The sequence below is a fragment of the Dryobates pubescens genome, chromosome 1 (assembly GCF_014839835.1).
Source record: "Dryobates pubescens isolate bDryPub1 chromosome 1, bDryPub1.pri, whole genome shotgun sequence".
In the NCBI taxonomy this organism is placed as follows: domain Eukaryota; kingdom Metazoa; phylum Chordata; class Aves; order Piciformes; family Picidae; genus Dryobates; species Dryobates pubescens.
In genome coordinates, this window is record NC_071612.1 from 19,773,201 (window position 1) to 19,800,456 (window position 27,256).

Below are 27,256 nucleotides of genomic sequence, written 5' to 3' on the forward strand. Positions count from 1 at the left end.
TTAGTAAAATCACTTTTTATGAGAATGCATTTGTATCAATGTAATGAAATATTTTCCCACTAACATTTCATAACAATTTTTCCTCATTTTCTGTTATTATTGACTTTTTTCATATGTACTGAATATTAATTTTTTCTTTCTTTTAACATATTAAAATAATTTTGTAATGTATAGTATGTGTTACATTAAATGTATATTGTTTATAAGTAAACATCCATTATTTTATATTAAATCATTTGGCATTATGAAAACAAAAGGATGCAACAAATTTAATTATTTGGGTGTGAAATGTCAGTTTTACAGATTCAGAATGAAAATAAGTAAGATATGCCACTGGGCTGCAACTTTTGTTTCTTTTCATCTCTAGGAAAGACTTGCAGCTTTTGCTCTTTTCTTACAAGACAGTCCTTAACAGTAGACAATATTTACTGTCTTGGGCATTATATTGCATTCTAATGACTTGCTGTTTCAGCCTTTCTTGCCACTGAGTGACACTAGTTCACTGGCTCTGTGGTTTATCAGCCATGAGCAGAAATGCTCTTTGTGGCCGCTGAAAACTTTAAATGACTGGTCACTGCTGGGCAAAACAGCATTAATTCAGTAAGGTGTTGAGTCAGGATGGTTAAGCATGATTTTAGATAACTGAATAGTTATTTTAACGTCAGTATGACTTCTTACATGTGCTAAAATGATCTGTTGACAGAATCTAGTGCCTGCAAAATTTTATGCAGCTAGGAGACCCTTAACACAAATGAGTGAGGCAAGAATAAATTCCTTTCCAAATTTCTAGAAACTGACTTTTCTCCCTGAGATTCTTTTATAAAAGAAAAATAATGTTGATATTCTTTTCAAAACCCAAATATTCAAAATATAATAGAAGAAGAGTAAACAGGTTTTTCAAAGTATTTGCTGTATCTGAAAAATAGAGAAAGGAGGGAAGAATCTTAAAATCTGCTTTAACTTCCTGCAACTGGTCCTTCAATATGACTTATAAATTCATTTAGGTAAATTCAAACTTTAGAAGCTTTTCCTAGCCTAATTAGACTGAGGTAATGAAGTGAGATTTGTATTATAGAAGGATGAGACAGTTCTGTGAATTGCAGCCTAAGAAAAGCTTGTACTATCTACCAGAGCTGTTCCTCCAGCAATATCCTGGGAAATAGGAACCCCTAGAGGTTAAATATTTAAGAGTCATGTGCAAAACTTTTGATTACCATGCATTTTAATATTAAATATAATAGCATTTCCTTCTTTATAAGGAAAAGTGATTGTTCTTTTTTTATAATGCTCCCCATGCATTTGAATATCCATAACATTGTCTTTCCATGAAGAATTCAGTTAAGATATAAATACTGCATGTTTTTCCTATTTATTAAATGAGTTACTTCTCTTCAGCCTTATAATGCCTTCTTTGCTGCAGTGAAATGGATTATGACTGAGCTTGTCTTGTAAGTAAATTTTACCAAGAGCTTAATGAATGTATGTATGAATTACTGAGCACTTGTACTTTTGACTGTTTAATTAATATTTGTACCTTTCACCTTTTACATACATCGTGCTGCTTTTATTACATGATTTTAAATACAATAATATTTGTCAATGTTTTGCTTTCCAATTTTACATTGTTAAAATCTGAGACAAATTTTGGCTATATGAGTGCATAGTTCCACTTTTATTATATTATTTGTGATCTTCGCTTATATCTGGATTCCTTTGCTTAGTAAATGTAGCAGCTCACTATATAGAAGCCAAATTGATTATTGTGATTATTATTAAATTTTAGCTGAATATCTGTCTCTTTGTAATGCTGCTTGTGTGGGCTGTTGTCAATATATGAGCTGTCACAGGGATTCACTGCACTGTCACTTTATGAATTTCTGTAGGATGGATCTTTTACAGTAAACTGAATGTTGCTGAATATTTTACCTTGCTGATTTCTTCTAACATTTCCAGTTAATCCATAATGAGCATTGCCTTTTAAAGACATTGCCTAAGAAATCACTGAGAAATAGTATATGGAGAAGAGGAAGCTTTAAAAATGTGTCTTGTGTTATTAAACTATATGGTTTATTGCTGTTATCAGAGAGTGAAGTTGCAGATTTAAGTGAATTTTATCTTTACCAAAACAGAATTTATTTTTTCTTGTAGTCATTTTGTTTTCATTGTAAATTGTGTGAGCTTTCATCAAAGTTTGGAGTAAGAGTTAAGGAGAATTAACTGAATGGCTATTGCCAGAGGGCAGAGACTGATCGTAAATGCAGCTTCCAAAGTAAATATCAGGGAAAGAAATCACGTTTAAATGAGACTTTGATGCTAGCATTTAGCAGCTTAAAAAATTCTCAAGAAACTTTCTGTCTTTATAAGCACTGCAGTTTCATGTCCATATGATACAGTGGATACTGCTTTCACATTCTCTACGCTTGCAAGAGACCAACACATTTCAGTCCTCTCTTCAATGTAAATTGCAGCATATTTCTCTACACATCTCGTTAGAGTTGATTAGGCACTGGTTAATCAAGCTTTCCTGCTCCTAGAAATAAAATAATTTTATATCTTAGTTCCAGAATTAATATAGGGAACTATTTTATGTGAACTCCTGTACTGTATCCAGAACAGTTATAATCCTGTGGCATTTTAAAATACTGGAATAATGAAGAAATAATGTTCAACAGTAAAAATAATGTGTGCTGCCATGCATTGGGAATTTTAATGGACACTTCAAATAATATCAATAAATTAATAATAGGCAGATATATGATTTATTGATAGAGTTCAATTCATAATAAATTCTTGGTTGTAAGATACAAAGCAGTGAAAATATGAGAACAGCAGTAGCTGATAATCACAGTTATGCTATTAGCCTGAATTTCAGTTTTGTGTTAGCTTTTCCTTAAAACAGGATTACTGGTGTCAACCTACAGTCAGTTTAGTGTTTTAAAAACCTTCTGTGGGGTAATATGAAAACTCTAATAATTTGTCTAGGTTCCTTGTGGAATTCAATCTATGCAGTTGGTGGCACTCTGATCTAACAGCAAAAGGTAAGTGCAATACTTCTTCTTGCCCACTATGTCAGAAATGTCTAGATTAAATTGGATTCTTGGAATTCAGATGTGCATGAAAGGTTTTACATTCAATAATCTACATCTAATTACAACAGTTTGTTCCCTGTGTCAGCATCCTCTTCTTTGTTAATGGTTTCCAAAACACACATATCTTCTATGAAGAACCACAAAGTGTCTCTGTGTATTCTAGGAATGCACTACACTACTATAATGGAGAAACTAAAACAGTAGATAATGATTAAATACATTTTATTACAAACACTTCAAAACAATCTCTGTGAATAAAGAATTCTGCTAGCCTTTTTCTGCTCCTGCTGCATGTTTTTTTCTAGAGTTGCTGTAGTATTTTGGGTGGGGGTGGGGGAGTGGGTATTGTGCTGGGAAATTATTTTTAAGGCTTAAATGTTACACTTTTATTTGTAATCAGGATTGGTTAAAACTGCAGTTTGTTTTATCATTCCATTCAAAATAGACATTTTAAAGTCATAAAATCTACATGCCTTTAATTTACTCAAAATAATTTTTATAAATGTAGAGACTTCATTTGGAATAATGAAGTGCTAACAGCTCCTATAAGAACTGGAAGTTTTCAGTGTCAACTGTCTTATGTTTTAGCAGACATTACATTTCAGAAATGTTTCTCAAAAGTAAAGGGCTAATTCTCTTCTGCTGGCTATTTCATAGCTGCAGTTATTACTGGTGTAATAACTTAAATGTAATTCTTCAGTCTTGTATTCTCAGATTTGCATATTCCTTAGCAAAGCAGAGGATGAAATGGCTACTTTAAGCTTCAGTTAATATTTTCATTTCCTGTATGCCAGGCTGTCTTTATGCTGAAATAATGTCCTCTCTGAAGTTAAGGTATAGAGAAAGTGGAACATACTGATGCCCTGGAATATTCCAGTATCCTCTGTAGTAATACGATGCTGGAGCTCTTCTAGCAGAAAGATGTTTTGTGGAGGAACTGGAATGTATGGCAGTAAATGGCAAAGCATGTCAGGGTACTGCCTGATGTGTTGTAAATGTTGTGTAGGGAGAAGGGGAGGCTAAGATGGGTGTCCACTGGAGATGAAAATCAGATAAAATCCTTCTGGAAACTTAGGTGCATGAACTTGGTATAGCCTTTGACATGCCAATGCACGCTGCATTGCAACAATGAAGGCAATTTTTCTGTTACATGAACAATCAGCCTGATGCAGGCTGGACACACATACATAAATCAAGATTCAGGAGAACTAGCCAGTCACTATTTGCTTTTGGCTCTGCTCTGTAATCAGTGCTGTATAGACAGGTCTTCCAAAAACAAGGCTAACTTTCCAATGGTTTTCCAAACCATGATGAAGAATGTCTCTCACACTGATGGCTGTGAAGGACAGCAGGGTTTACTGTGCTAGATGCAGCAAATGCAGAACTGTTCCTTATATCTGAAGAGGAGTAGCAGGTATGCCAGTTTTAGTCCTTAGTGTTTACAGAACAACGTCAACATCCAGTGTAGGAAATGGGTAACTTTTTGGGATGATTTCGAAGTGTACTGTGAAAATCTGCCTTAATATGTCCTGACATGAAATACCAAATGGCACTTGCATTCTGTCCTAGGGAAAATGTCCTCTAAAGACAGCATCCCTCCTCTTCTCATGAATGTTGCCACTAAGAGTTGTAAGAATTACGACTACACTTTATAAAATTAAAACAAATGAACATGCACATTTTTTTACTTATTGCTTAAAGCTCAGAAGGAAAATAAAAATCCTCTAATGAGGAAATTGCTTCCTGCTCAAATTGTGACATTGAGATCGTCACATATTGTGAGGATACTAGAGGGTCCCCACACACCTGCCAGTTTATCAGATATTAGCATGAAAAATGCTTCTGCACAAAATCTTGGAATCTCAAGCACATTTGCAAATGAGAGAGAGCAAACTGATGTCCTAAACCCCTGGGCAATCACATCATCTTCTGGACTGTAAGGAGGTGCTGGAAATCTGATTCCCATGGATGTTTGGCACTCTCTTTGTTACACAAGCCATATGTTGATACAAGTGAGGGTAGACCAAAATACAGGTGATAAATTTCAGTCATTCTTGGCCACAGATAAGGAGAACAGAAGAGAAAGGATAAGGTACAGTAAAGCTAGTCAGACAAGTTAAAAAAAAAATTGTTAGCTATGTCACTATTATGGTGAAAATACGAGAAGTAAAACTTTTATGACCACCTTTAGTATATCTCTTGGGATCTGTGCATTTGGCAGAATATTTTAGAAATTCTAAACAAAAATTTGGAACACTTTAGAAATGCATCTCCCAGTGCATGGTGTCAAATGCAGTTTTGGCCATTCCACTGGCACTGTGCAGTAGATACACCACTGGGTTCGAAACAGATTATCTTGAACGGAAGATCTGTCCAGCCCAAGAGCCTGTTTAGTGTAATCTATTTTTGTCATACCTCGTCTTGTTTTCTCACTTAGCAATTAGTTTAAGATAGGCTTAACACTGGCGCTGATGTGCAAGTGTATCTCTGTGTTAAGGAAGAATGACGGGGTGGGGAGGAAAAAGAAAGGGAATGAGTGATGCATTGTCCAACAGATACATCAGTGTGAGAGTCAGAAGAGCTGCCTCCAGTTCCCAGCTTTGCTGCTGTACTGTATTTTGACCTTGAAGGAGTTTCACCACTTCCTGCTACCTCTGTTTCCCAATCTTTAAGAAGCAAATAGTGACAGTTTTTTCCCCTTTTGCTTCAAGGGTTTCAAATTCACAGCATTACAGAGTCTTAATTATTACTGTTTTGGGAAGCAGATAACACGCTTGGGTTCTGGGCAAAGTAACATTTCTGTCCCACATCCACAGAGTTTTTCTAACTGACGAAACTCTGTAAAGATTCCAAAGCTGTAATCCGAAAAAGTGTTTTGGTTTCAGTCAAATGTACCACAATTTAGATATCAAACACATGTAACCCCCCATACATAACACTTAATGATTCACAGCACTGCTGAAGCAAAAATGACACTGTAAGTCCACCTTGAGTCTACAGAGAAAGAGCAAAAACTTGTGCATAAATGTAAAGTAGGTTGGCAATGGCTAAACCATGAATAAATACTTTAACAGTTATGTCTTACAAAATTACATTCCATGGATAAACTTTTCTGCTTTTTTTCTTTCTTCTTTTTTTTTTTTTTTTTTTTCCCCCTTAATTGAAAAAATAGTATTATGCACTGCCTAGGAAATCTCACAGGGTGGCAGAAGCTGAGTAACATTTCCGTTCCCTGTGAGCTCCGTAATATACAGCATCTCACATTGTTCAGAATTTTGTGTGCTGTTCTTCCCAGGTTAACATCAAGATACTTTTTTTTTTTTTTTCTCTCCTGTGCCTATAGCGCAGAGGTTGAAACAAACTCTAGAGCCCTGTGATACTGAATATCCAGCTTTTGTTTCTGAACGCACTATAAAGGAGACCATGGGGAATATTGCTTGCGATGACTGTTTCAAGTAAGCCCTTTCAATTTTTTATTATTTTTTTTTTTTATATACAACTGTTTGTGACAAAGCAATAAAACTGAATGATTCAAGGTTATGCTGAAGAATGTACAAGTCTGTTATGTTTTATCTTATATAATGACCCCCTGTCAGGGTGTCATTTCTCTTACTACAGGGGTCATTTGAGAGTTTGGTGCTCTTAAATTAAAGCACTGCCTGCCATTTTCTAACAACAACAACAAAAAAGAAAATCCAGTGGAGTCTTATGCTCCTTTTGAAGAACAGTGGATATGTTAAGATTTTGCTGCACAAGGGCAGCATTCTAAGGGTATATTTTGTTAAGATTTAGATACAAAAGTTAGTGCTGTTAGCTCCTCTGTACAGGAGTGAAACCTTGCTGAATAGGTTAGAAGTTCCCTTGTGGTACTGTGAGATCTGGTTGTTTTACGTGATTGCCAAACAGTGTTTCCTTCTTGGAGAGGATTAAACCTATCCTCCAAACTTACAGTGCTGGGAAGCTGAGTTAATAGTGACAAATCTCTCATGTCAGTGCTGCAACCTTGTCAGTTCTAGCAGTGCTACTGTAAAGCTGTCCCTCGCAGAGTTGAGAGAAAGACTACAGTCTGGCTTTCCTTCTCCATACTAAAAAATATCTTTTATCTTTATTTAGTCCCTGTTTGCAGTGACTTTTAAAACTGTAATTATGGTACATTTTAATTGAGGAATTGCATAGATGCTGTTTATGCAAATTTCTGTACTTCAGTAAGTCTCTTAATTGGATTTCCTTTAAACTGAGAGGTAATCATCACAAAGGAGATTAGTATTTATGGCAATAATTTGTGTATTGATACAGCTGTCAGGAAGAATTTCTAAGTTAAACCCTTTCCAGGCTAAATAAATTTGAAATAGCAAATGAAGGTGAAAACTTCTCTTTGAATTCTAGGTGCTTCTGGACTTGCTCCTAAATTTTATCCTTTATATCGTCATAGTTTGATTTTTAATTTGCTATTGACTTTTAATTATAAATAGATTATTAATATCTAGTATGAATGCTTGTTTTCAGATGTCTTTGTGGAGTAGAAGTATGAAAGTGCTTTGTAAATTGATCCTGGGGAACCCTTTAAGTGTAGCAATAGCTTCCACTGCCTGAAAAGTACAAAATTAACAAAATGAAGCTGTGAGTTTTCCGCTTGACATATGAAATACAAAGACTGTAACACTGCTATGAGTGCTTCATGCCAGCATCTTAGAATTCAAGTAGCCTTATGTTGTGATCATAGAACAGAAGATTACTGAGAACTTGGGGGTGTGGGAAATCATACATCCCTCAAATTTGTTGAGGACAGATTGGACAGGGCTTTGAGCAACCTGGTCTAGTGAAAGGTGTCTGCCTGTGGCAGGGGGCTTGGAACTTTCTAACCAAACCATTCTATGATTTATTTAAATATTACAAATTGACATGATTCTGTGGAAAGAAGATTAATTTAACAGCACTTGGTTTTCTCAAAGGAATGTAGATTTCAGCCTGTCTTCGTAGGTAACTTCAGGTCAGAGGAAATAACTTTCAAAAATAACACATTCTGTGATTCTGTAATTCTCCAATACTTGGACAGCACTGAGTTGGAAACTCAGTCTAGTGAAAATTATAGTATTTAAAAAATAATGCACTAAGATCTTTTTCATAGAAAAACATTTTGTCTTCCACAGTGGAACAAAAAAAAACAACAAAAAAAACACCCCTGTAAGTTACAAACTGATCTCAAGACACCCATTATTTTTCTCCACAAGCAATGGCAAAACCTAAAGAAATAATCCAGAAGAACTATTAGATTCTCATGGGAAAGTTCTTCGTTATACCATTTACCCACTGTCATTAACAATCTACAAATTGCATCTAGAATTGCAGACTGCATTGGATTCTAAATATTTTTATTACAACCCAGGACACTTTCCCGCAGAACAGCTAAGGAATTTGACCCAAAGTCCTTTGCAGACCTATATCTTCTGACCCAGTTTTCTGTTTCATGGCCTCAGTACCAATAAATATTTTTCCAAGCAAGTGTATTGCTTAATACTTGTAATTTAAGAATGATGGGCTTGATCAGTCAAAGTTAGGGTTCACCCTTATGTACAGTGAGCCTTGAAATGACTCTGTGCTCAATGGTTAATCTGGACTGCATTTCTTGCACACTGGGTTCTCGATTCAGCTCACTTTGAGCCAGTTGGATTATTTTCTTTATTCTCCCTGGACTGTGTTATAGATTAATCTGTTTGTGATACAAACTTGCAAATTGTGATTACAAATAGAAAATGTATTTGTAAATATTTAGCTGAACCTCTTTGAAAGAGACCAGGAAACTCAGTATATTGTAAACAGCTCTGAAAACAGGAGTTGTGCAAATACTCTCCCATAAGAAAGTTTGTGTCACAAGTTACTCATTCAAGTCACTGTCTTTTGTTCCTACAGTGCCAGGCACTACTATAGAGCCCTTGTCTGAAAAAGGAGACTCAAAAGCAGTCTCTCAGTAGAAGTAAAAATGATGACTGATGTTAATTGAAACCATATAATGTTACTTAGATAAGACATTTTGGAGCACAAATACTGTGTTATTGCTAACAAAGTCACAGTCATAGTCAACAAGGTCACTTAGTGAGAGTCAGAGGCTCAGTCTTATTCCGTCTTGGGTGTGCTGTTACTGATCTTATAGAAATACTCCACTGTTAAGAAAACTAAGCCATGTTCTTATAAATGTTTCCAGGTTCCAATTTAAAATCATGGGTGTTCCAATTTAAATCAGAGCATCCTCACAAATGCATCACACATTAGAAAGGGCTTACGTGCTAGTTACTTCATCAATAGCTGGCTCACCTTTTCAGCTGTGTCTGAAAACTTAGTCAGTGGAAGGGCATCTGTACACTTACGTGGACTTTGAGTCAGGCACTAAATGCATACAGACATGTAAAATACACTCTTTATATGTAAACTTATCTCTTACTAGCAAAAAATAAATGATACTTTGGGATAATTTGCAATGTTTGAAAACAATTTTTGAAAATATAGGTTTCGTTAAGAAAGCAGGAGCCTAAAAGAAAATAAGTATTAACATAAAATGTCATTAAGGTCAGGGTTTGGCTGTGCCACCCCATAATCTGTTGTTATTCAATATCCCAATGATTATTAAATTAATCTGTTATTTAAACATCAATCAAAACCAAGTCAACTCACATTTTCTAAGCACCGTCAACATGAGGAAAACCTGGGCATTTAAAAAAAAACCTGAAATGCTTTCATATTTTCCAGTAGGCTATTCCATTTTATAGCAAAAACCCACAACCAACCTACCAAAAAACCCAAACACCCTCACCTCAAAAAAAAGAAAAAAAAAAATCAAGAAAAGGAAACAAGACAAAATGCATCTCTTACAAAACGTCAGTTGATAGACTGTTCAATGTTCTCTAGCAGCTCCAGTGTCAGAAATAGTTAACTGCTAAAGATAAATGTTTTTTCTTTATCAATAGCAACTGGAACTTTTTTCTCTTGAGTCAGAACTATGCTAAACACACTCAGCATGGGTTTTAAGGTGTTGTGCTGCTCAGAGATGTGTTTGTTGATTAAACATTATATTTGAAGTCTTTGGCTAAATAAGCATCTCAATGCTGCATGTAGTTTTATGAGGTATTGCCCCAATGTGTTAGCCAATTCCTAATAGAAGTAAGTTTGTCAGCCAAAGTTCTTCAGCAATTCTCGATGGTTACATAATCACTTTCTGCCTTCTGGTGATCTCAGCATTGCTAATAAAAAAAAAAAAAAACTACACTAAAATTGTCCAAGGAAAGCATCCTTAGAAAAACAAAGTTGATGTCAATCAGAAAGGCTGTTATATTTGACCAGAGAAAAGTTACCTGATCATTGTAATATATTCACTCATCTGTTTTCGGTAATTGCAAATCTGGGTTTTGTATGAAAATTTGGATTTCTCCCATTTACCTTCTGTTAAGAGAATACCATTATTTTCAGCTAAGAAACCTGCCCTTTTAACCTCTGCTGTTCATGTACGATGACATATTGGGCTTGGATGCAGATCAAAAATCTGGTTTTACTTGCAATGACCCAGGGAGCAAATTGCCCTTCTCTTTTAATTGCAGCACTGATGAGTCCATGAGGTCAATACAAAAAAACCAAATAAACTGTTTCATTCTTTGTGTGCAGTCTTAAGACACAAAATAGAGAGAAAAGTAAATATGAAAAAGCCATATTTTCACTAGAGAAGCAAGGAAGTATGGAACTACAAAAACCTTAATGAAAGTGTTTTAATTGTGCAAGATAAATGTAAGTGTTCCCTTTACTTTGTTGTATCTCACATGTAAATGACTTGTTAAATTGAAAGGAACTACTTATTTCATTAAACATTGTCCCATGTATTATATATTTGGCTCATTGGAGTGTTACTAAGCAGACAATTATTCAACAGGGAGAGCCATCAATAAACCAAATGATTTCTTCTAGCGTGGGCCATTTAATGTCAATTAACAGCCCAAACAGCTTGGGCTGTTTAATGTCAATAAAAATAAGTTAACTGTAGTGGCATTATAGTTCAGGATGACACCGATTCCTTCATGTAGATTTTTAATGGCTAATTGTCAGATTTGTCCACTGAATGCACATATTTGCCAGCACCAGATAAATAACAACATAAATGAAATTCAGATTGTTCAGGGTCTGAATATATTAGTGTCAGGGATAGTGCAATCTGCAGACATTAAAATGGTAATGGTTTTGAAAAAAAACAACACTTAAACTTGAGACATAGGACCACTTGCTAAAGTGTTTCTGGATTTCTTTGTAGAAGCCTGCCAAACTGCTGCACTTGATCGTGTTTAAAATGTATAAATAAATATGCAGTTCAATTTCCCATGAAATAAATAATCATTTGCTTTTTCAGATGCACTTAGTTTAGTTCTAAACAAATCAACTTGCCACATAAAACAAGCAAAGCATAAAGGACCAATTTCTTCTCATTTAGAGCTCTGTGTACATCAGAACATCTCTCTACATTTCCTGTAATATTTTGGGCAGTAAATTATGGTCAGTTTTCTGGGACACAATTTGAGTTGCATTCATTTTAGTGTATTCAACTTATAGGACCCTGAAGAAAACCAATATTCATGTTTATTTCACTGTACTTTGTTCAGACTGTATATTTCTACATGCCTTGCTTCTTCAGTAGCCATGCCAACCTGTGATACCACTCACAAATGGTTTTGTGTTGTCACACAACCTGTGTTGTCACAGGTATGCTGTAGCCAAACTGATCACTGCTCATCATGGCAATGTTGAGCAGATCTTAATTTCTGAAAGCTTGCTTAGATGCACATGGCAGTCAAGGAGCATTTCAAGGGAAACTCAGTATTTTGCATACCTCAGTAGTTAATTGTTGAAGTCTCAAGAATCAGAAGTTTATAGAGTCATCTTGCCGTATCTGTTTCAAAAACAAAATTGCAGAATACTTACAAATATTCAAAAGTCTTTATATTTGCAGCAGTACTGGTAGAAACTTGTCATAGCCCAAAGCCCTAAACTCTAGGAAGTTCCCAAAAGATTTTTTTTTCCTGTTCTTCCCTTGTAAAAAGCATCAAAGTATGCAAATAAAACTCCTAGCATTGTTCATTAAAGGTCTTTATATGCAGATTAAATTCCTGTATTGTTACCCACACATCTCTGTTTGTAGGCTGAGCAAATTCCTCTTCACTCCGAAGACAAGAATGATTATAATGTTTGCCATGCAGGTGCAATTCAGAGCCATTGTGTGGGTAATTTCACTGTATGTTTGCTTGCTTGAGGGTTTTGTTTCTTTATTTTTGTTTTTAAATAGACAAAATATTTTCAGTATTCCTTTTTTGTTTCACAACATTTTTAGTGTGTTTATTGAATTCGGGAATATTGTAACTGCTTACACACAGAATGCCACCAAATATTGAAGACAGTCTTTCACTGTTATCTCGGTCTCTCTCTGAGTGTCCCCCTCAAAAAACCAAAACCTTGGAATTTGCTTATTTAGTGGACAAAACCATGCAACTCTGTATTCATATTCTCTCTGTAAATTTGCTTGGCGTTGTGATCACCATAACAAAGCTAGAGAATCAATGAATGACTGTGGATCAAAGGAGAAAAAGTATATTTAATATTAAAAAATATATATAAATCTATAATAGTCATCTTTTCCAAAGGGCATTTTTAATGGCAAGACATATATATTGAATGAGTGGGAGAATCTATAGAAAGAAGAGGAAGATGAGGAAATGCACAGTGGTCTTTTCTTGCATATATGTGCAACCTCTCATTAGGAGACTCCTTAGGACTGACCATGCGGTCCATCTGTAAGTACTCTCAAATCTTGGAGATGCATTGGTTAGCTTCCTAGCAATTCAGTCTATTAATGTTGCCATAAGCTTCACTGTAGGCTTTTTTTTCTGACAAGTAGGATGAGACGTGCTCTCTCTTACACTCCCCAGTACTTATGTTTTCCAGGGAAGCCTACAGCTGAATTGCTTGAGAGGTTTATAAATAAAACTTCTTTATGTGAAAGTGATCTCCACCCATTCACTGTTCATAGTTCAGCTCACCAGTGCTATAAAATATAAATATTACTCTACTTAAAAGTTGACACAATTTTTCATTTTAAACAAGTAGTAACTTAACCAAATAATAGATAGTAGCTGACACATTGAAAGGATGCTTTGTAATGACAGGGGATTTTAAAAGTTGTATAAATGACAATATGGATAAGTCTGAGTAGTATATCAATATATCAAAGGTGGCTTGGAATGGGAAAACTTACTAAAATTGGGAAACACTGCAGTGAAATCCAGGCAGACTTGTGAAGAATTGTAAATAATGTGAAATTCATTTCAGTTTATAATATATTCATATTGTAGTTTAATTGATGAAAAACAATGCAAACATTACTTAGGCATCTGTACATGTACTCTTTATACAGGATTTGAGAGCTTTATGGATATTAGCCTTTAACTTGGAAAAACAGCAGGAATCTTAAGATTTGAGTGCCATGCAGGGAATATGTGTATATCAGCCTAAAATATTATAAAGCTTGAAGTGTGTATGGATACAATGACACGCAGTGTACTTTATTCATTCAGATGTGGCTTTCTCAAGTTTATATTGACAGAAATAAATTAACAACATCCTTGCAAAGCACACTGTGGCACATCTGAAGAGCACTGTATTTCTAGGATTTATTACAATTCTAATGTGACTCTCCTGATCATATCTGCTTTCTGTACTTCAGTTCATGTTGCACAGCTCTTTGCTAGAGCCATGCCATCTTTATAGGCTAGACCTACGGTCTGTTCAATCAGAGTTTTTGGATTTCTCATATGCAGTTGATAAGGTACTCTTATCAGAGCATCAGTTATTTAAGAAATCATGCCCTGGTAGATATTGAAAGAGTTCTGGTGGTTCCTATCTGAAACAGAGTGGTTGTCAACCATGCCACAGCTCTCTGTCATTGCAGGCCTTCAGCAGACGCAGTGAGCAGGAACAGTGAGAATGATATTATTAATTTTAAGTCCTTTATTCTAAACTTTACTTTTGGGTAGGTATGTTTATACTGACACCAAATTGTGCTAAAGTCAGTCAGGCTATATGTGGTATCATGGGGTCAGATTATAGGCTTGAGGCTGCGGGTTTATCTGTCTTTCTTATATGAGAGAACCACTAGTTGCTTTTCTTCATACAGTTTAACTGCTCCAGCTCTCAAGAATGTTGTTACTGGCATATAAGTTATTTTTATAAATTTCATTAAAGGTTTTCCATTCTCTATCATCATGTATTAAACAAAACAAAACAAAAACACCAAAACAATCCAAGTAGCCCAACTTGACTGTCTATAAACATTTCATTCATTCATTTAAAAAAAAAGAAAAAAGTGATAAGTGAGGAGAATGTGGGTTGGAAATGTAGCCAGCAGCCTGGAAAGCACATGATAGGAGTTGGGAAACAGCACAGCGGATATCTGCACTTCAGCTGAATGCTTAAAGTTTGTTCCAGACCATTAGGGTTGAACGTTTGCAACCAACAGTTACGTGAGTAACAAATATTTGAGTGCAGAGTGCACAATATTTTCCATTGACTGTACCCTGGTGCTGGTTTGCTTTTGCCTTTTCTCAAAAATAGGAAAGATCAAATTTGACAGCTATGAAATGTATTCCTAAAGTAACAACTAATCTTAATCCAAAATACTCAAACTTCATTAATGGACGTTTGCACTCAGAAAAGACACTGAAAGGCCCAGAGGCAAATGGCGGGATTTACAGAGGTGCTGAAGCATTGGAATGCCCAATCAGGGCTGACCTGAGTACCATGGCAATTCAGACTTCTTTTTGACATATTTGTGCATGTGTTTATGTTGCCAGTTTGAAAACACTGCCCTCGGTTTATTTTAGTTCAGGCTACTGATGGTGAAACTCCTTTATGCTTTGTAGGATTCATCTGCATGGGCAAAACAGCTGGTAGCTGGATCCTCTTATCCATTGCCTCCTAAAAATAATTGATATTGTTATGTATGCACAGGAGGGACATATGCTAATAGAATAATAAGATATTATTCTAGTGATAATTTGAATGCAATTCCACAGTCATTACTGTAACATGGAACAATAGTATTCAAGTGTTCCTACAATCATTATAGAAACATAAAAAATGCACGAATGGATTTTTTTAACCTCTAACCAAGCTGCTAAAGATCCTGAATGTGAAATTAATGACAAATCTGAACAACTGGTTGAATTTTCACAGAATTAAAATATCACTGAAGCCACGTATTTATTGTGACCATGTACGCTGCTGCATAGCATCTGCTGTCATGAGTGCAGATATAATAGCAGCATATTTTGTTAGATTAGAAAGTATAACATTTGTAAAATACAAATATCTATGTCTATAACTCATGAACAAGCATGTTTTAAAACAAAGCACAATAACCCAGTATTTCTGTGAGAAAACACAGATTTATTTTTTTGTAGCCTGGAAACACACAACATCGTTTTTAAGCCAGTTGAACTGCTTTTAAAGTTGGTTCTGTGCTCAAGTCATGCTTAAATTACAAGTAAGTATCTTCCATTCTGTAGGATAATGGGAAGGTATTCTCTCTAACATTTTTGGTTCCTCAAGTGTAGTTTTATCCTGAAGCATGCTCAGAGTTCCATGCTGCTTGTCCTTCATTGTGTTTCCCCAAACATTTTGCAGCCTTGATGAATGTCTGAAGAAAGGAAGGCTAAATGGATTTCCAACACCTATTAGGAAGTTTAGTACCATTCTTCGTTGTTGAAACTGGTTACATAGTGGTATCACTGGCCACCAGCTAATGGGAACGTGGATAGGAGCCAGGAAAAAGAAAATAGCTTGGAATTTGGGATCCTCATTCTGAACATTGTCATATGACTGTGTCCTCTCTATAGCTGTATGTCTCTCCCTCAGTCCTGTGCAAAATATGCTGCATTCAGCATCTTTCTTTAAGACTGAGTATGTCTGGGATAAGTAAATAGGTGCTTATTAATAGGGAAACCTTAGGTTTCTGTTCAGTTTATATCCTGTCAAAAACTTAGCAACACTGGGCAAGGAAATGGATTCTCTCTCCTGCATGGAAATACGAACACTAAGCTCTTTAACTGTAGTATTGACTTCCTTTAATTGCTGATATTATAGTCAAATAGTATAAAGTAAACAATTTAAAGGTTAAGTTTGCTTAGCTAGACAAGACACATATCTTTCATGTTTGAAATTGGATTAGATTAGCTTTACCTGTTATGGATCCAGCTATGTTAGGAAAGGTAGGCTAAAGCCTAGCAGCATTTCAGAGACAAGATGAGACAGATAAAATATTCTTTAGACATCTGGCAGAAGTCTTACAATTCCTTGCCCTTGTTCTTGTGGGGGATTTAAACTTCCCTGATGTGTGTTGGAAATACAACACAGCAGAGAGGAAGCAGTCCTGGTATTTCCTAGAGTGTGTAGAGCATAACTTCCTCACACAGCTGGTGAGGTAGCCAGCTAGGGAAGGCACTTGCTGAACCTGCTGTTTGTGAACAGAGCAGGACTTCTGTGTGACATAATGATTCAAGGCCATCTTGGGCAGAGTGGTGATGAAATGATCATGAAAGAGTCCTTGATTGTCGGAGAAGATGGGGGGGGTAATAGAATTGCTACCTTGGACTTTCAAGTATTAATTTTTTTCCTTCCTCATCTTCTCTTCAAAGTGAAGAACAGTTTATGTTCAGGTCTGTTTTAAGTATCTGACCCTATACATGAAATAATCCAAACAAGTTCCTTAGTGTCTGAAAGATGTAGAAGAAAATATTTATAAAGTTCTCCTTAAATATCTATGGCGTCAACATAACAGGAACCCAAACAGTTTATTCCATTTTTTTTACATGGAAACATATGCAAAACCTGTTGTATGCTGTCACTATAGAATGATGGTGATGATACCGGTGTAAAAGGAAAAGGTTCAAATCAAAAGATTTACATTAACCAACACAGAAAGTTTTCCCTTTTGAGCATGAAACATCCTTCATAAATAGTAAGCACAGGCAATTTAACATAGACTTTCTTTTGATAGTTAAACCAGCAATAAAGCTCAATAAAAATCCATCCCCTGTCCTTAGGAGTTGGCTCCCATATCGCGAGTGGCACAAATGACAGCCTAAGCCAGCAGGTGTTCAGAATGCTTATTGTAACATGAACTGTAGAGACTCACAGTGAAGCTAGCTTAAAAGACAAAACCATTTTCATTACTTTTTCAACAACTTTATTTCTCACTGCAGACATGGAAGCTGATTTGCTAGAGGGCTTTCTCACTAGCAATTGAATCTCGGTGTATGCAGTGAAGCATTGTGGTGGAATATTTCAGTATTTGAAAGCTGTTCTGACTGTGTTTATGCACCTTTTGTTGTCTGTGAATGTTCAGCTCCTGAGACTTATTGGCATGAACATTCACTGAAAACGAATTTCAAAGATGCATGCACATGTCACTATGGGAACTGAAAGCTGGACACAGACACAAGACCTGCTGCTGGGATGATTGTCTGCTTTATCCAGTTTGGGCATGGAAGCAGTGCCATATGAATTATCTGAATAGTTACAGAGCAACTACAGTGGTTGTGACTGGTAAAAAGTCCTTTCCCATCAATCTAGTGAGGGTAAGAATACCTCATGACTGCAGAATGATTGAAAATGACAGCAGCTAAAAGACATATAATTTGCTTGTGCACTTTCTGTTTATAGAAAAGAAAGCTAAAGTGGACGTATATTTTTTATTTTCCCCTTAATTGTTTGCTTGACTCAATCTCTGTCTTCAAGTCCTCTGCTTTCACTTGTTTTTCCTGTCTTTAAGGATTGATTTATTCATAACTTGTTTGAGAAATTCACACAGCGCAATTTTAGTGTTATTCTCTGTTAAAGATTTTCCTTCCATTCCTTTTGTTGGCCTCATTTCTTCCACACACAAATCCACAAAGCCACAGATGCTCCCTTACAATGATGTCAGTCTGCTCCAGCTGTTTGGTAGGTACATTTATAAAGTTCAGCCTTTTACATGATGTCATAAATGTATATTTCATTTATAAACATAAAGCTAACATATTGCAGATCACTCTAAGTGTAACTTTAATGGAGGTTCAGTAAGTTTAAAAAATACTGAAAAGTGTTTAATCTTTCCGTTGGCAAAGTTTTTATAGTAAGTTTTCCAAATGGGTTGGGGCTTTTTTTGTTTCTTTTTTTTTTTTTTTTTTTTCCCTGAAGCTTGGTTTGAATACTCCCTGCCCCTTCCACTATTTCTTCTTCTGTGATTTTTGGAAAAAGCAAGGAGTTATTTTAGTAAGACAATATGTATTTTAAATAAAGATGTCTGAGGAAAAATATGTTTCTCTCCACATCTTACTGGTGCTCAAACCCTCACTTAACATTCTCTACATTTACCAGCATACTGCTCTGAAAAACACCTAATTCCTGGAATTGCCAGATTTCGGTGATATTCGATATGGCAAGGATTCTGTTGATACAATACATAAATTCTGACATTGTTTTAAAAAATTGTCAAGAGCTGGATCTGAGCCTTAAAACCTTTCTTTTGTATTGTATCCTGAGTTGCAAAGAAAAGGCTAAACAGTGCCTACTTGGTTCTGCTCCTTCCTATTTTCTCCTTGGTACGTGCTTAAGAGTTCATCTCTTTGTAACTCTGTGGATCACTGAATAATGCCCAGAGGATCCTTCCCTGGTCTCCCCTGGGTGCCTTCCTTCTTACAAGCAATGTCTTTATTTCTTGCTCTCCTTTTGAGTTGCCTATTTTGACTTAATTCCAATGTGGTGCTGAGTTATCACCATATTTGTACCATATAGTCATCATTATTCTAAAATAAATCTCCTTGCTTATGAAGGTTTTGAGACTTAATCTCTATTTTGTTGGCTCTGTAATAAAATGACTCTCAAGAGGATAGCTGAAAGCTGAGATTTTTCTCAGTAGTTCATGTTGCTTCAAGCAAGACCCAGAGTGAATAACGGTCCTAATGTGATTACAGAGGCTAAAGTTTGGGACCATGAGTTTTTGCTATGTGGCTGCAGAAGAACCTTCATTATTTCTGCAGATTGGTTTCATCTGTACTTAAAAATGCCAGATCATAAATACATAGCTAGGTACCTGTAATGGAGATACAGCATTGAAATCTTAAAAAGTCTGATAAACTCCTTGGTAATTCACTAGTGTCCCAGTGCTCACATTATTGTATCAGCAGTATAAGCCTATCCATTCTGCTTCACCTTGTACCTTTCAGCATCATGTACATCTCAAAATGGACAATCACATTCTGTGAACTGTGGAAACCACTGTCCAAAGCCTGTTTTTACAAGGTGTGGAGGTATAGTATGATGTACAAAGTTAGTAAAGTTTGTAATTATAATACAGGTGGTGTTCAGAAGTTAGAGTCCCTAACAAATCCCATTGCTCAGAAGTACAGATAATGTCATCATTATTTGATTTCTTCTTTATTTGCAGGTCTTTTGTTATCCAGCAAATCCCAAGCAGCAATCTCTTCATGGTGGTAGTGGATAATGAGTGCTTCTGTGATTCTATCCCACCAATTACCATGGCACCTATAGAAATAAGATATATCCTTTCATTTGCAAAGTTCTCAGACAGGGATTCAAGATGCAAATATTGAAAAATTTCATATTATGTAAAACTTGAATTACATGACTTAATGCATCATTACCCATTAATTATTTAAGTCAACTAAAAATGCATTCTTCTTTTCAAGGACAATGCAGTCAATACAAAATAACGAAATACTCTTATGTGCATCTTTAAGTATCATAAGGTCATGGCCATCTTAAGATAGTGCACATCATTCAAATTACATCCTAAGTATTGTCTATCAGAAAAATGATGATATATTAGCTATCACATAAATGTGGTGAGATGTCTCACGCCACCGGAGTGCCCCAATTAATGGCTATAAACCCTTCAGAATAGATAAAGCTCAACAGCATTTCAGAGACAAGATGAGACAGAAAATATTCTTTAGGCATCTGGCAGAAGTCTTGTGATTGCTGGCCCTTGTTCTTGTGGGGAACTTCCCTGATGTCTGGTGGAAATACAATGCAGCAGAGAGGGAGCAGTCCCAGAGGCTTCTAGAGTGTGTAGAGGATAACTTCCTGACACAGCTGGTTGAGGTAGCCAGTTATGGAAGGTGCCTTGCTGGACCTGCTGTCAGTGGACAGAGAAGGACTGTGATGTAATGGCTAGGGGCCATCCTGGGCACAGCAATCACAAAATGATAGAGCTCTCAGTTGTTGGAGTAGTATCAACAGAACTGCCACCTGGGACTTCTGGTAGGCAGACTTTGACCTGTTTTGGAGACTGATGGACAGAGTCCCTTGGGAGCCAGTCCTGAGGAGCCAAGAAGGCCAGGAAGGCTGAACATTGTTCAAAGAGGGAAGTCTTAAATGCACAGGAACAGGCCGTCCCCATGTGCTAAAAAATCAGCCTGGCTAAATACAGTGGTTTTGTTGCTGTTTAGGGAGAAAAGAGTTTATGGGTATTGGAATAAATTTCTTTATGGAAAGAGTGGTCAGGCATTGGAATAGATTACCCAGGGAGGTGGTGGATTCACCATTCCTCGAGGTTTTCAAGAAACATGTGGACAAGGCACTTTGGGACGTGGTTTAAATAGCCATAGTCATATTAGGTTGATGGTTGGACTCAAGGAGGTCTTTTCCTACCAAAACAATTCTACGGTTCTATATAATTTCCTTATGAGAATGAAGATCTTGATATTGGATATATAGAGTTCTTTGCATACAGATATATATTTTTATTTTAGGGTTGGACTGGGGTAGTGAAAATGTTTAAGAATCCTACTTTCCAAAACCATAAAACTATAACAAAGTAAATATATCCTAATTTTCAATTGTCCCACTTTTTTATTTTGTGCTGTTCTGTAGGTCAGGATTTGTTTCTTTCATAAGTTTCTGGTTGGGTATTGGGGTTGTGTGGGTTTTTTTGTTGGTTTGGTTGGATTTGGTTTTGGTAGACATTATGGAAAGACAGATTAGCAGTGTTAAGTGCAAATGTTACTGTCTAAACTAAAGATCACTGAGGAGAATGCACCTTTTTTCTCCTGTTTTGACCACATGTACCACCTTGGGTTTCTGATGGAGAGAAGGGAAAGAGCTGAAGGATTTTCACCATATTAATTTCAAAACACTCATGTAGACTCATGATATTAAAATTCAGTTCTCCAAAGGTCTCTCCTTAACTACCTTGTACATAATGAATCCCTTAAATGTGAACGTTTAAAATCTCAGAAGATAAGACGACGGCCAGAATCTTGTCATGGATTTCACCCTGAAGTAAGTTTCTAGCTGCTTTTCATTTCTTTTAGATTCTGGTAGATGTTTTCTTTCTTTAAAAATGTAAGCAGGAAAAATATCTTCTAAGATGAAGTACTGAAAATATTCTCACCACTTAGAACAGAGTAGCAGGGAAAATGGGTGGCATTGTAAATGCTGAAAATCTTTTTAGTACTCCTATAGACAGTGTCTTGACTTGCTGCTTTTTTAGACTGTTTTGTGTCACATAACAGAACATGGCAAGATGTCAGCACAGACTGGCAGCCAGGAATATTTGAGAACTTACTCTGGCTCAAGCACTGACCACAAGATTTCTCATTTGAGATTGTTGGGAACTTTGTACTAGTCATGTATTTTTTCAGTAACTAGCTTCAGTATTTAAGCTGCCATGCTAAGGCCATTACTTTTACCTGTAGTATTGCTTGGTAGAGATCACTACACACATAATGCCAAAGAGATCTGATAGAGACCAAGATGTCATTGCAGTGGTTTGTATCACACATATTTGTAGACATCCGTTTTACTCTGGAGTGACATGCCTTGATGATGTAATGCAATGCAGAATGAGACCTAAAACATGGCTTGAAGTGGATTGGTGATTGTTGATCGTGTTTACTTTCAGCCTACAATCTAAATGTTCAAATTAAAATGTATCCCCATATTACTTCCTGAGTGCACTTAGTTCATGAGCTTTGTTGTTTGCACCAATCCTCTTCTGCCTATGCAGTTTGGTATATAATCATGTATCATAATTGAGTGTAATGGTTTGTATTTATTTTCCTTTGTTGTTGTTTTATCTTTTAGGAAAATGCAAGAGAATGTGGTGGTGTCTCAGGCCTTAGTGCTAAACCTCCACTTGTTCTTCTTCCTCTGCTATTGACTATTTTCTCAAGGTGACAGTGACTGATGTGTTCAATTGGCATGCTAATACATGGATAAACTGCAATCTGGGAAGTGGTGCAACACAGAGGACATGAAATATAGTCAGAGCATCAGCATTTCATGATTTTAAACTGTGGGTGATATAAATTATTGAGATATGTTGAAAAAAAGATTTATCTTTTTATGTTGCAAGTCATGCAGATGTGAATTTGGCATATGGTAGTCATGATTCATCAAAAAAGGACTCGGTAGATAGAGGTGACCATTGCTTTGTCCCACTGAATCCAATTTAAAACTATGTACTTTTTCAATAAAGTATATCAAAATAACAGTTTCAGAGTGTATTTTAACTATCATAACATATTTGTGCCATTAATTAATGATGGAAAGAGAATAAAATAAGTGGAAGATGTTTTCATATGTTTTTAGTCTATTTCTGAAAGGATTAAAAGAAAATGTGGATTTAGCTTTTATAATAAAATAGAATAGCTTTTATTAATACATCAAGGAAACCCATGTGCATATAGGAAGCTGAGCAGATAGTAAGTTGTGCTGCCTCCTAGTGAAGGTTTGGTTTCTGGAAATATCTATCAAACATCTCAAACACAGTTAGAAAGTGAGCTAAAGCCTGATGAAAGACTTTTCCCTAACTTGGGCAACCTTGAGACCAAACTGGTAGTTTTGGCTGCAGGTAGCAAAATTAAATACATTTCATCTGTAACAATTTGTGGGAAGATATGTAAAATAACCTATGTAAAAGGATGAGACTGTTCTGTTAGTGTTCTGTTCTATAGATGTTTTGTCATCTAGGAGATACTTGTTATGAGGAAATTCATAAGAGGAGAAGGTTTGACTTACATCTGCGCCAGCAGAACTCATTATGGTTTTCACCAAGAATGGACTGAGGGTCACCCTCAGTGAGCAAAGATCAATATTTTTTTTAAAATGTTGTTCTTTTAGAATGTTATAGAGAGAGTATAGAATGCTGTACCCCTAGTATAATGAGTATATTCCTCTTATAGTAACATCCCTGTTCATGGATGATCATGGTCTTTGAAGTATGTTAGTGTCTCAGTTTATCCTTGGAGTTTTATACAGAGTAGAATGTGTCCACTAAATGCAAAATAAAATGCCATTGTTCTGTACCTGGTGCTTGAAGATTGCACTTTCCTGATAGGAGTAAGTATGCCTTTGCCATTAGATCAACGCTAAGCCGATTTGGTGTATATCCCAGCTAAGCTAGAGAGGCTAAGCTACTGAGAGGAGCTTTGTTTTAAGGAATACTATCTAGCTTGTAAGAGGAAGAACTAGGAAAATAAAATTTCCACTTCAATGCTTTAATGGGTTCAAATGCACTGATACTTCCTCTGGTTCTGAAACCATACGGACCTTTTTCTGCACTAACAATTTTCCTCACCTTTTTCAGTTAGGAGTGTTTCCCTGCAGAATTCTCTGTCCTTCCTTGGTCTCAAAATCACTCGCTATGGGAATAATTTTCCAGCTGACATTCAGTCAATCTGTTGTCCTAGCGACATGCTCTGTTTACTAAGCTAATTGGGAATTCAAAGCATTTTCTACAGTTGGACTGACACAGATATCCTGCAGCTCTTTGCTTGGTTCTAGGCCGAGCACCATTCCCTGCTAGCCTCCATCATTCACTCTAAAATTAAGCTAAATACTTTCTGATTTTCCTGATGAATTTTCAGAATGCACAACACTACAGCTGCATAAATCTTTTGTATGCCTGATGCTGCTTCTTTCTCAACAAATCTTAAATGGGAAATGCTTAGAAACCAACACATACCAGGTGATTTTTCCTTGTTAGTAGAAAGTGAAAAGAAAAATCTTTCTCATTAGAAAAGGCATTGAAGAGCTCTGCATACAAATGCCTATTCTGTCTGATGTATAAATCATCATCTTTCTTACAAAGAAAAGAAATATTTTAAATAAGAAAATGTACTTCTACTGAATCAAAATGAAAATGCCTAATAATAATTCATTGTTAATTTTGGAAAGAGGTGGACAGTTTTGTAATTAGAAAGGAGCTGGAGAGATTAAAAACATGACAGTCTAAATTAATATTATGAAAGAGATTAAAATATGGGTATGTAAATGAATATTTTTCAGAGTAATGTGACAGTACATTTCCATGGATTAAGACAAAGTTAAGAAGCAGACTATATCAGTGTACACACACAAGTTCCTGTGTAAAACAGAATAATCCTAAAATGCCAAGTGTAAAAAAAAATAAATATGAGTTGTCATTGCTTTGCTAATGAAGATGTATTTTTAATTTGGTATTTATGCCTTTAGAAAATTCTGATGCAGTGTGAATTCAAGTTCATAAAGCCAATAGTTTGGTAAAAATAGAGATGTTGCCTTGGGTTCATATTTGTGTATCTTTGCCTCTGCAGGTCCTCACATTCAATGGAGTAGGTTCAGTCATTGGCATTCATGTTGCTTTTTATGAATTTCAAACATAATTATGAGTGCAGGCAACAGATCAACAGTAGGCCAGTGATAATGTTGTGAGATCTGTTTGAACTAATTGGCTGCATCTATACTAGTAAAGTGAGTATGTCTGGAAATGTTTCTTGGCACTGCGGACAACTGGCTCAGAGTGGTGTGTGTATCTGCTGGTAAAATCTCTTGGTCTCCAAAATGGAGTAGCTGCAATACGAACAGACTATGTCCAAACAGAAACAGTGATTGTGAGTTTTATGGGATAGAGCTAGTTGACACAGGTTGAAAGCAAGCCAAGGCCTATTTGAGATTGTTTTACAGAAAAGCTGATCTTATTCTAATGCATAGGAATGTTCCTGACTGTTAAGTTTACTGGTCTGTATGTCATCATTAGCTCTGAAATACTGAGAAGGTGTGAAGATACCATGAACTGGGTCTGTACTATCATACTGTCATACCATAACCTGTGTCAGGTCGTGTAATTAAATTTCATAACTTCACTAATCATAGGTGCTAATTCTCTCATATTCTAAAAATATCATACTGTCATACCATAACCTGTGTCAGGTCATGTAATTAAATTTCATAACTTCACTAATCATAGGTGCTGCTCCTCTCATAGTCTAAAAATATCATGCATGGTCCAATTTGAAGCCCAATGTAGTCAATAGAAAACCACAGATGTATACATATGCATGCATACAGCTGCATATATGTAAAGTATATAAATTTTTAATAAACAGGAAATTCAGACATTATCTGTATTTTTTATCTCTCTAAATCTAAGATCAAACCCAAGCAGAGCTAGGACAACTGTACAGTCTGTCTCTGCACAGCAAGAGGTGTAGCTGAAAGTTTCAGTTTCTGCAGGGATTGGATTTTTTTTCTTTTTTACTCTCTTTCATAATAGCATTGATTTTCAACTTACTACCCCCAGATGCCTTCTCTCTTCCTTTCATCTTGATACAGCAAAAGCTATCTGAGGGCTCAGGACTGGCCATGGACACACCATTTTCTAATGGCTCTGTGTGGGAAAACTGTCTGCCTGTAACTGTCAGTGCTGCAAACACTCCTTTAAAATCCTGTAAGCCAGAGAGCCCTAGGCAGGTTTCTGCAGCTGTGTTATCTCCTCTCATTGTTTCTGACACTGAGACTGCCTGACCCAATGCCAGGGCCAATTCTGCAATGTATGTGCTAGGCAAAGCAGGTGGTTGCCTAGGGCAAAAAGAGATTAAAAGCAACAGCGATTGTTTCATTGTCTAAATGGCTTCAGGAGACTCTTTTGTTTTCTCCCGATAGCAAGACCCCAGAACAAGGCACTGGCCCGTGTAGCCCTTCAGATTCAGAAGGCAAGATAGATGTTTGGCTCAGAAGGTGTGTGGCTAGAAAAGGCCAGTTATTTCCATTTGTCTCCTGAGCCCTTTATGGCCTTCAAGGACTTCTACATCTTGTGACTTTCTGTGCCTCAGCAATTCCAACTCAGGCAACTTTAATGTAAATAGGCATTCACAATTGGAAAGTTTTCTACAGAAAAAATTCATTAAAAATTTGGCAGCTGTGGGAAGTATTATTTAATTTTCGTCCATGATTATTCTTTTCCTTGTCTAGGTTAGTTGTTTGTTGTTTTTTTCTTGTCCATGTTCTTTCCCATGGTTCTGAAGATTTTAGAGCATGTTTAGTTGACTTTCCATTTATCTGTGACACAATGAGGTACTCTCTCTGAGAAGTCTACCTCCTTTGTACCTGCTGAGAGAGATATGGTTTCCATATATTCCAAAGATCTCACTAGAGTGTATCACAATCCAGTCTGAAGGCAATTTTCTTCTCTGTCATCTTTAACCTTTGGCCATTAGACTCAGATAATATTTCCTCCAATGTATTAATAATTATGTTATAGCTCTTTGGGAGGATTTGCCTCATCTTCAGGAGTCAGTCCTGTGTTTCTTCCCAAGCATACTTTTCAAACTGAATGTTATAACTGGGATCTAAAAAAAACATCGTGTATTCTTGTGATGATCTGAGTGGGAGGATATGTTTCCAAAGCTTTGAGATGTTTTTTCTTCTGTGGTCAACTCAGGAAATGTTATTTTATTGTTTGCAATTCCAGTACAAATTATTTTTAAAATCCTCAGTTCCCCTAGCAGATGCTTTGAAGAATTTCAAAGCACATTGGTAATGTAGGAAGAACCTATTGACTTTGATTGGATTAGAGTTGGAACAATAGGAACTTTTGCACTGTAATTGAGTCAGAACTTGGTTCAAGATGGTGAAAGAAAGCTATGTTACCTTTCAGGAATGAGTATCAACAAAATGCATGCCGTACATTTTAAAACAAAAATCATTTTGAAAAAGGCACCCTTAGTTAAACAGAAAAACAGAATTAAGAGATGGTAACTAAATGTTTTTATGATTTTCTCCTAAGTCTGGAGGTGGCCTTACATAGGAGTAGCCAGTAG

The 27,256-nt window shown here is 36.1% G+C and overlaps 1 protein-coding gene across 4 annotated transcripts in view; it reads left to right on the top strand.

Moving 5' to 3' along the window:
• CACNA2D3 (calcium voltage-gated channel auxiliary subunit alpha2delta 3) overlaps positions 1-23,188 on the top strand; it is a 425,193-nt gene extending 402,005 nt beyond the window's left edge. For 2 of the 4 annotated variants that reach the window (XM_009910018.2, XM_054162203.1), the window contains 6 exons: positions 1,396-1,448; positions 2,983-3,038; positions 6,433-6,544; positions 19,600-19,712; positions 21,373-21,455; positions 22,260-23,188. In XM_009910018.2, coding sequence (XP_009908320.1) covers positions 1,396-1,448; positions 2,983-3,038; positions 6,433-6,544; positions 19,600-19,712; positions 21,373-21,455; positions 22,260-22,352 — 510 coding nt within the window. In that variant the 3' untranslated portion in view covers positions 22,353-23,188. Of the gene's footprint in view, positions 1-1,395; positions 1,449-2,982; positions 3,039-6,432; positions 6,545-19,599; positions 19,713-21,372; positions 21,456-22,259 lie in introns of those variants that run through there. The other 2 variants (XM_054162207.1, XR_008462276.1) reach the window with 2 other exon arrangements.
• Positions 23,189-27,256: the final 4,068 nt, after the last annotated feature.